Source organism: Uranotaenia lowii, chromosome 2 (genome assembly GCF_029784155.1).
Source record: "Uranotaenia lowii strain MFRU-FL chromosome 2, ASM2978415v1, whole genome shotgun sequence".
In the NCBI taxonomy this organism is placed as follows: Eukaryota; Metazoa; Arthropoda; class Insecta; order Diptera; family Culicidae; genus Uranotaenia; species Uranotaenia lowii.
This window is the reverse complement of record NC_073692.1, coordinates 174,661,784-174,672,413: the sequence shown is the minus strand read 5'-3', so window position 1 is coordinate 174,672,413 and position 10,630 is coordinate 174,661,784. Positions and strand designations below refer to the sequence as shown.

Genomic DNA, 10,630 nt, shown 5'->3' with positions numbered 1-10,630 from the left:
TTTAGGGCTGTCCCAACGGTAGATGCAAAACACGGTTTTCGACCACGCTAAAACATTTCGGCTGGCACCGGTGGCGTATATTGCTGTTTTAGCACAGTTATCGATTTCAAAATTCCCAACAGTTATACGCCTTTGTTCCAAATTCATGCAAATTTGAAACAGGATTTCAAAATATACGACGTATACGACAGACCGATTTAGACGTTTGGGGTTCACGGTGAGAAAATTTTAGCCATTGATGATTATTTTCACACATGTTTGAGTAGCATTGGGTGTAATAATTGTTTCTTTTTGAGAAATTATTTGAATGTATTTTTCCCGCCAAAACCGGTCAATACGTAACACAAATTGAGAAAACATGTTAACAAAAAACCGTATCAAGTATAAAAAATTTATGTCACACTATTCTTGACTTTATATTTTAATAAATAGCTTTTGGCCTCAACGAATTAGTGAGCCCAGTCAGCGTTTCTCAAGTTCAAACGTTATATGAATTAGAAAATAACAAAAGCATCCTAATGAAATTAACGCAAAACAACAATAAACTTTAAAAAAAATTAAAAAATTTGAATATCAGTGTGATGACCGATTTTTGTCAAAAGTTGTTTGCAATATTTATAAAATACACGAACAATATATCATATTTCACGGTTTCAATATAAAAACCGTGAAATTTGATATATTGTTCGATAACATTGACTAAACTGACATGATTCTTAAAAAAAATTCCTTTCAATTTCTGGCTAAAAAAGCCGTCTGCTACATTAAAAACTACTGATAATCATGAAAATTTTACTTAAGAATTCTTAAAAGGAGCATGTTTGCCAATCTGTTTAGTTTGCCCAAACAAAAGCACATATATGTTTAATGAATTTTTACCTATAAACAAGAACTGGTAAACTAAATTAATATTTGGAATCAACACCCCAAAATGAGTTAATTTTTGATAGAAAAATGTTTTTTTTTGTTTCAATTAAGCTTTTTTCTCGCTGCGTATAGTCATTTTGGCTTTTTCAGCTTCTTTCAATCATAGATAAAAATCGGTTTCAACTGTTTTCTGCCAACTGGTAGTTGTTCAATGAGTCAATGTTTTGGTCGAAACTAGTCAGGTCGTTGTCAATGAAGCAAGTTAAAACTAGTCAAAATAGTCAAAACCGATCCAGCTCGACAGGGGGTTTCGTTACGGCCTGGAAGAAATCGGTCAAAGTCAATTGGAAAAAGAAAGGTATTCAATCGTCAATCCATTTCTACTTGTTTCGAACAAACTTCATTAAAAAGACTTTAAGTTAATGAAATCCTGGTAGAATAATGACGGTGTGAAACTCAAAACATAGCAATTTTTCAATTAAAATAAGTTTTTTCTTCTCAATTATTAAGTGTCTGCAATAAAAGTGTACCCGTTTTAAATTTGCTATCACACCGGTGGGGAGCGCGTGTTTTAGCCGATTCCAAAATTTATAATTTTGCTAAAACTGGTATACCTAAAACCAATATTTAGACCTGAACCGTTGCAGGTGCTCTTAAGGTTAATAAACAATTTTCTATTTCATTTAATATGTTCAAATTATTATCCATCACATATTTAAAAATTTATACAAAGAGTCAGAGATGGTTGTAACAATCCTAACAATGAGCTGATCAAGCTGTTTTCGGATTGATTTAAATTGCATCCGGTCCCATTACCCTGAATTGTGATAAATTATCATATTAGCCAATGAAACAACGTGACTTCCTCACACAACTCCAATGTTTATTGAATCAATTTCTCCATGCAAATTTGTAACAAATTTTCTCCCGGGAATTTTATACCACTTTAATAAATGTATTTAAAAAAAAGCAAACATTTAGGCACCCAGTTGCTTGTACAGCAGCGGTACATAATCGTCCCACTGGGCCTGATAGAGGTTGCCGGCAACCGGGTTGCCTAGCTGGTGCTTCTCGGCGAACTTTCGGATCGAGAACCCGCCGCGATTGTCCGCACTGCGGTTAGTTAACCGTGGCTCGTCGAAGCTCAGCTTGCCGTTCTGCTTGTACACCAAAAAGACGTACCGGTGCAGGCCGGTTCCTTCCGGCGGTCCGGATCCAACGTACTCGGAAAGGGTTTCGCCCTTGGCCACCTCCGCTCCAGGAATGTTTCCAACCAACCAATGGTGCCATTCCCGGTAAGTTGGTTCCTTCCGGCTAGGCGCATCCGGGTCGGTCATGCACAAGGTGTAGAATGATCCAGAATCGGCATTCCATTCCACCTTCGGGATGTCTTTCACCTGGGTTGGGGTCAGCTCGTTTCCTTGCTGAACCACCGCGCCACTAGGATAGCTCACCTTGGCCTCCTCGGCTGGGGCCACTGGGATGACATCCGGTACAACCTGGTGCTGTTCCATGGTTTTCTTGACGGCGGAAGCGTACAAACGAATGGAAGCGGGAAGAAAGCTGCGACGAACGAGTGTAGAGCACGATTGCAGCAAACTGATTGACATATTTACCCGGCACGGCAGCTATCTGTTTCTTTGACGACTGATGCGAGGGAAACTGGCAAGCCGGCTGGTCTGGTTATCAACCTGTGCTAGGGTGTAAGGTTTTCTTATTGGAAATTGTACTGTTCCCACACTTGTCATGAGAACATATCCGAAATGCACACCCGGTTTCATAGGAACTTAATGAAAAGGGAACATATTGTGATCCCCTGGTTAGAATACTGTTAGGCGTATTGCAAACATCCTACAATAAGCATGCGCCTATAGTGAACCTAGAGATATTAAGTGCTTTTTGGGGAATCGGACGTTAAAAACGTTCTCACTTAGTTATTTTATCACATTTTCAATGGCGCAAATAATCGTGACGCTTTTATATAAAAAGTTTCTAGTTTGATGGTATATCAAATTGACGTGGTCAGAATAATGATTGGTTTCACAAGTAATTTATAAATTTACAAAACATGCAATTTCTACCATACTAAGAAAAAAGGGTAAGGCAACAAACTTTGTTTTTAATAAAAAAAAACCAAATGAAAAAGATTGAAAATTAATAGTTGCTGATATATTTACGACGCCATAATGCCTAAAGCATCAATTGCAGTAATTTTGTGTTTTGTTCGAATTATATTTTACACTTTTTTGTCAAAAATGTTTATAAAGAAAAAGTATAAGGTTGTTGCATACATTGAGGGGTAAAAATAATGCAAAAATATTCTACTAACTGAGAAAATATAAATTAAGGTTTGGATGGATGAAATTTTGCTATTAACAAACGTGTGATGCGAAACAATCTTATTCCTTATTCTTATTTGAATCTTTAATTTGTGTTTTGATGCATTTTAGCCCAGGCTGGTAACTGAATTTTAAAATAATTTATTTAAAAAAAAAATGGTTAAAGAAAATTGTGCGCCTGAAAGACGCAAAACGGAAAGGAATACGTCAAATGAACAAACCGTTTCTTTTACCTCGATGAAACTATTAAATTTCTGATTTATTTTTATGAAAAACATTGAACTTTTTATGAAATATTAACATACATGCATATTGTAGTACCAACTCACATACTACTTTTTTCCACCAAATCGACACAAGAGAAAGAAAAAAAATGGTCGCATGCTTTCAGGGGACCGAAGTTGTCAAAAAATCTTAATGTCAGCGGACTACAAGGTTTTCGACAGTTCAGTACCTCCATACAAATATCTCTAAGTATCTCTAAGATAGTCGGGCTGCAATTTTTTCGAACACAATGTTGAAGACGCGTACATAATGTTTATGGTGCTGCCGTCCTGCGAGATGGGATCCAAGCTTTGCAGCTTTCCACTCAAGCATAGCAGCTTTGCATTTAAGCTTTGAGTAAAAGAAATCATCGCACTAATACATTGAAAATCAAGCGTCACTGCACTCACTTCCATCTGTACCGTTGAGCCGTCAACACGTACGCCGGAGCATCGTATCGTTTGCTGTGTATCTGCAGGAACATTATACATTATTTATTTTATTCTTACCTGTTTTTCAATCAGCACTTTTCAGTGCTAAAATTATTTTCATTTTCTATTATTCATATTTTTCTCTTTTCTTTCCAACATGGGGAAGTCATCGGCCGGCTCAAGGGCCGGAAGAAAACGGATTGCCGAACCTAATTCAGGCCCATCGCCCAAAAAAGTTGAAATTTCCAATTCATTCGATGTCCTTCATAACATCGGTGATGAGGAAATATTCATATTTAATTCTGATAAGAGTACTAAGAAACCTTCTTCTTCGAACGAACGAAAAGGTTCCACCAATTACGGTCACGATTCCTGACTTCAATGCCTCTCGGAAAGAAATCGTCACTTCCGTCAAGGATGTGAAGATTTCTTTTCAGATCGGTCGAAGGGGAACTGCTCGTATATTGGCGGAATCTTTTAATGATTTTCAAAAAATTTTAAATTTTTGAATAATAAAAAACATCAATTTTTTACTTACGACACTAGAAGTGATCGTCCATTTAAAGTTGTACTTCGTGGTCTCACCGGCGATCAGACACCGGAAGAGATCACAACTGAATTAAATTCTTTGTTATGGTTTTCTCCAATTCAAGTAATTCAAATGAGTAAAAGAACCAACACGAACACGAATAACACCAGTAGTGTTGGTTTTGCTCCTGAGCTTTATTTGATCCATTCTAAAAAGGATCAGGTTAATAATTTGCAAATTCTTGAAAAGGCTCGTCTTATGTTTCATTGTCGAGTCAAATTTGAACCTTTTCAAAAATCTTCTACCAATTTTCTTCAAAATATTACGCAATGTCGTCGTTGTCAAGCTTTTTGTCACGGCACTTAAAAATTATAGAATGAATGCCAGATGCATGCTTTGCGGCTCATTCGATCATGAAAAATCTAAAAGCCTTTTTGGTGGTGATAAACCACAATCAGAATTTTTCAAGTGTGCGAATTGCGCAGGTAATCATTCCTCGAATTCTATAGACTGTCCCGTTAGGGCAAAAATTATTGCTTCTAGGAAAAATCCCAAAGTTTCCCAAGGAATATTTAAAGGAGGTAGTGTCGAGGCAGCCCTGCTTTAGTATTAGTACATACTGCGACGTCACAATCACGAAAAATCTGTTAATTTACTAGGCCTTTTTCGAAGATAATTTGAAGAATTAGCTGGAAATGTTCTACTTTTAATACCTATTATTTTAGGAGGATTCTTGCTCTTAAAGATCGGTATGAAAAAAGTTGGATTTTCGAGTAATTTTTGTATGAAATAGACCATCGAAGTTCGAAAAATGGTGGGTTTTCCTTACTCAAATTTGCAAAACTTTAAAATTAGTTCAAAGTTTTCCATGAAAATGATCAAGTCAGTGCAGTTTAAGATCCTTATTACAAAAAATTTATCAAAAAACAAACTTTTATACAAAACCACAATTATTTATTGGCATTTGAGTAAATCGAGCTAACAATCATCAATTGATGTTAAAAGTTCTACATTAAAATTGAATATGGTAAACCGCTTGGATAAAAATCATGACAATCTGTTGAACACTCAATAACTACCAGCTAGACCTTTTTAAAGTAGATTTTTTCTTCGTTTTTGAACGTTTTAGTTTCGAGATGACATTACGTTTATTATTAAAATGAGATAAAAAAAAACATAATGCAATCTTCAAAGGACCAGAAAATTTCGTAACATAGTGAAATAGAGGTCTTACAACACAATAAAAATGAAATTGGAATTCATTTTCGTTCTAAAACATGTTTTTCTTTAAAATTTCTGCCATTCGAATATAAGTTTTCGATACATTCGTTTTTGTGACGTCACAAAAAAATCCAATATGGCTCTCGACACTACCTTATTTAAATATTCCTTGAAAGTTTCCACACGCTAACTTTTGGCTACCCCTTAAAGGCGTAATATTGACCCGTTATTGAGAACCTCCACGATCTGTCAAATAACGGGTCATTTTATCGGATCAATATTACCCCTTATATCAAAAAGCTCGATTCCTTTCTTCAAAAGGGGTAGTTACAGAAGTTGATACTTTAAAAGCGTTATCATTTTTCCGATAAATTGCCATTGGTGTGAAAGATTGTAAGTATTTTATTGTATCAGAAAAGTTTCCTCTCCTCCTTCCTCTTTTTCGTCTTCACACGTCAGACCGGCAAACAATCTGCCTGTTCGCAGTCAGCCTCGGTCTACATTAAAATCACGGCTGGGTAATACCCGAAGTGATTTTAATGTTACCTGTGCTGATTCTGCGCCACAGACTCGTTGTTTAACGTTCTCAGAGGTGGTTGAAAGTGGGTTGCCCTCTTCAGGATTGACTAATAAAAATAGGAAAAACCCAAGTCTCAACGTTCATGTGAAGGCTTGGAAAAATACCCAGAAATTCAAATTCAAATACTTGTTCTTCTCCTTCATTTTCTGATCCTAACAATTTTGTTGATTTGGGTGAGATTACTGAAGAAAAATTTAAATTTTTGCATCAAAGTTTAATGGAAATAATGCAACTTATGTTGAAAGCAAATTCAATGTTTGAAGCTTTCCAAACTTCTTTTAATTATGCTAACAAAATTATTATGACTTTACGATTCCCTCATGGATCCAACCAAATAGATGTTTAAATATTATGAATTGGAACGCTAGATCTTTGCTGGCTAACCAAGATGAGTTCTTTTTATTTTTGAAAACCCAAAACATACATATAGCCGCCATCACTGAAACTTTTTGAAGCCAGTCAATAGCTTGAAAAGCAATGCTCTTTCTTTAAAATTTTACGAAATGATCGACTTGATCGACAAGGTGGGGGTGTAGCTATTGTCATCAATAGTCGTCTCAAATTTAGACTTCTTCCTTCTTTCAAAACAAAAGTCTTAGTAACAATTGGAATTGAATTAGAAACGTCTATGGGGAAATTTTTAATTATTGCCGCATATTTGCCATTTCAATGTAACGGTGAACAGAAAAAATTTCGAGATTTACATAAACTCACCAGAAACAAATCTATTTTTTTATTATTGGTGACTTTAATGCAAAACACCGATCTTGGAATAATTGAAGTTATTTAAAAAAAACTAGTTTATTAAAGGCCTTTTACGTTTACAAAGTTTCAATGTGCCGAGTGTATTCGTTTCACTAGGTTAGTAGGGAAGGGGGCCGTAATAGTCGCGGTGACTCAACAGTTAAAAAAAAACCTTTAAACAAGGGAAAGGAAGGAATTTATAGGGGTTATTCTCGAATATCAGTTTTCCATTAGGGTCCGGTGGTGGCCTCCTGTAGCTGTGGTTTCGGTAGCTACGGTTTGGTATCAGTTTCCGATCTTCTGGCCAGCCTTTAGGAATGTGTCGAACCCGTTGGATGAGAGGTGGTACTAATAAATAAACAAAACAGACATTAAATGAAGAACGCACAAGGGGAGAGTTTACGTGGATAAGCGGACTAAACGACCAAGTCAGACAGCTTGAGATATTTGTAAATTGGGAACAAATATCCAAAATCTAAGTTTGCCAAAATATCTCGAATTGGAACACCAGGTAGTCTACCTCGGGCCCTAAGGGTATCCAGTAGCCAAGCCCTCGTTTGACCATACCTTTCACACGTCCATACAACATGATCAATGTCGTGGTAGCCATCCCCACAAACGCAAACATTAGTTGCAGCGAGATTAATACGAAACAAGTGCGCGTCAAGCCAGCAGTGATTTGACATGAGCCGAGAAATCACGCGAATGAAGTCGCGACTCAAGTTAAAATGCTTAAACCATGCCTTCGTCGGAACCTTAGGGATAATCGTATGGAGCCAACGTCCCTTTGTGCCATTATCCCAGCTAGACTGCCAAGCGTTAATCGCTAAAGTGCGAGGTATTGAAAAGTATTCATTGTAAGTTATTATCCTCTCAAAGATTTCACCTTGTAACGCGCCCACCTTAGCCAATGAGTCCGATATCTCATTGCCTTGTATAAGACAATGAGACGGGATCCAAGCTAAGGTAATTCTATACGAATTTTCGATCAGAGCGCCCAATATCCCAGAAATTTCCAGCAAGAAATGGGAAGAGCGCTTCATCAGTTTCATCGATCGAATCGACTCAACAGAGCTGAGACTATCCGAGTAGATGAAATAGTGGTCTACGGGCAGTGTGCGAATGTGTTCCAAGGTGCAGTAAATAGCGGCTAGCTCAGCAGTGTAAACGGAGCATGGCTCTTGAAGCTTGAACGAAGCTTCAAAGCCCTCATTATACACTGCGAAGCCAGTCGCGTTGTCGATTCTAGAACCATCAGTAAAGAACATTTTTATAGGATCAATTTCACGTACTTTTGAAGCAAAGATTGAAGGAATGATATTGGGTCGGACGTGATCTGGAATTCCACGGATGTCAGCGGTCATGGACAGATCGAATTTTATCAAGGAACTGCTAATCGGGTAAAAGTGACTCGTGTCCGAATTTAATAAAGAAGGATTTATTTCTAACTGACTAAAAGTTTTATAATTATCTACATATTTTACTTGCGGATTAATATTCATAAGCCTTTCCAAATTTTCTATCACCAAAGGATTCATAGTTTCACTTCGAATTAGGAAACGTAGCGATAAATCGAAGAACCGATTTTTCAACGGCATGACTCCCGCCAGTACTTGGAGACCCATCGTATGTGTCGATTGCATACAACCCATGGCAATACGCAAACAACGATACTGTATTCGTTCTAGTTTAATCAAGTGGGTTTGCGCGGCGGACCCAAAGCAAAAGCTTCCGTATTCTATGACTGACAGTATCGTTGTTTGGTATAACCTGATGAGGTCCTGTGGATGAGCACCCCACCAGGTTCCAGTAATCGTTCGAAGAAAATTGATTCTCTTTTGGCATTTTTGAGTCAAGTACCTAATATGTTTTCCCCAGAGGCATTCAGAGTCGAACCAGACACCCAAATATTTAAAACTAAGAGATTGAGTTAGAGTTCTACCCATCATAAGGAGCTCTATTTGAGGAGGGGAATGCTTTCTTGAAAAAACTACTAACTCGGTTTTACTAGGCGAAAACTCGATGCCTAGATTCCTGGCCCAATGTGATAAATTATTTAGAGTTTCTTGTAGCGGAGGTTTTATTTGAGTGTCTGTTTTACCTGTGAAATGAACAACACAGTCATCCGCAAGCTGTCTTAGCGTGCAATTTTGTGCCATACAAGCATCGATTTCTCGGACATAAAAGTTGTATAGCAGGGGGCTTAAACATGAGCCTTGGGGTAGACCCATGTAACTAATTCGTTCAACTTTGGTTTCTCCATGGCTAAAATGCATGATTTTTTCCAGGCTTTATATTGCTCATCTTGACCAAAAGGAGACAGTGAACTTGTTCGCTCCGAATAATTGTGAGCTTATTTTTAATGAGCAGTTCATCCTCCGCTGCTGAGAGAGCGAGGAGAATTTTTTTCTCAAACGAATGATCACTCTTCTACTGACAGAGCATAGTTTTGCTATTCTCATTGCTCCTAGGAGAAAAATAAATTCAAATTGCATATGAAATTTAGTCGTTTCACCAAATCACGTGGACAGCTTTAATGTTTGATTTGACCGTCCTCTTTCTGCGTGGAATTATGGAATATTGGCCTCAGAATTTGTCAACCTGCTTTATTCCTGGGGACGTTTAATAATTCTGGCATGTTTTTGTATCTCATTTTGTAAACAAAGAGGTAATTAAAGATTGATACGTTGATTTCTCATTATTTTCAGAATTTCAGCATTTACAACTTTGTTCGGTCGTTGATTTCTCAGCCGGTTACTGAGAAGCTAATGAACATTTCTTCCTGCGAAAATGAGATTAGGTGACTGCTTGATTGAAATGATCTCCAACAAAATGTGGGTTGCTTGATCGTTTAAAGTGCGAGAAAGCATGTTTCTCCCAGGCGTTTGGCAAGGAGATGAGAAAAAGTGAGCAAAAATCAAGAGAATCGCAGAAGCCTGATTTTTTCAGACAACAGGTTATATAGAGAATTGTTCAAAATTGGTGAAAGTCCGCAAGAGTTAAGATTACTAGATAGCACTTCTATGGACACCGAATCGAATGCCCCTTTGATGTCCAGAAATACTGCCCCCATCTGCTCTTTTTGGGCAAACGCCAATTGAATGTCTGATGAAAGTAATGCTAGACAGTCGTTCGTACCCTTGCCTCTACGGAATCCAAATTGTGTACTTGACAACAGATTGTTTGAGTCGACCCATTTATCCAGCCGAAAGAGAATCATTTTTTCGAGCAATTTCCGGAGACACGAGAGCATTGCCATCGGCCTATACGAGTTGTAATCAGAAACTGGTTTTCCCGGTTTTTGGATGGCGATGACTTTCACTTGTCTCCAGTCACACGGAACAATGTTCAGCTCCAAACACTTATTGAATAAATTCAACAAGCGTTTCTTAGCGGTATCTGGCAGATTCTTCAACAAGTTGAATTTGATTCTGTCCAGTCCGGGAGCTGAATTGTTGCAAGACCAGAGCGCAAGTGAAAGTTCGACCATCGAGAATTGATCCTCCGTTTCGGAACTATTCTCTGTATCCCGATAGTGTTTCTGAGCTGGTGCTGCGTCCGGGCAGACCTTTTTCGCGAACTGTATCAGCCATCGACTTGAACTTTCTTCAGTTTCGTTCGAAGGAGTGTGATTTCGCATGTTTCGTGCCGTTCT

The 10,630-nt window shown here is 37.7% G+C and overlaps 1 protein-coding gene across 1 annotated transcript; it reads right to left on the bottom strand.

The window, feature by feature from the left end:
* Nucleotides 1-1,729: 1,729 nt before the first annotated feature.
* On the bottom strand, nucleotides 1,730-2,554 carry LOC129746346 (protein D2-like). Its single transcript, XM_055739963.1, has one exon. It carries the CDS (start codon nucleotides 2,475-2,477, stop codon nucleotides 1,845-1,847), a length of 633 nt encoding a protein of 210 aa, XP_055595938.1. The 5' UTR covers nucleotides 2,478-2,554; the 3' UTR covers nucleotides 1,730-1,844.
* Nucleotides 2,555-10,630: the final 8,076 nt, after the last annotated feature.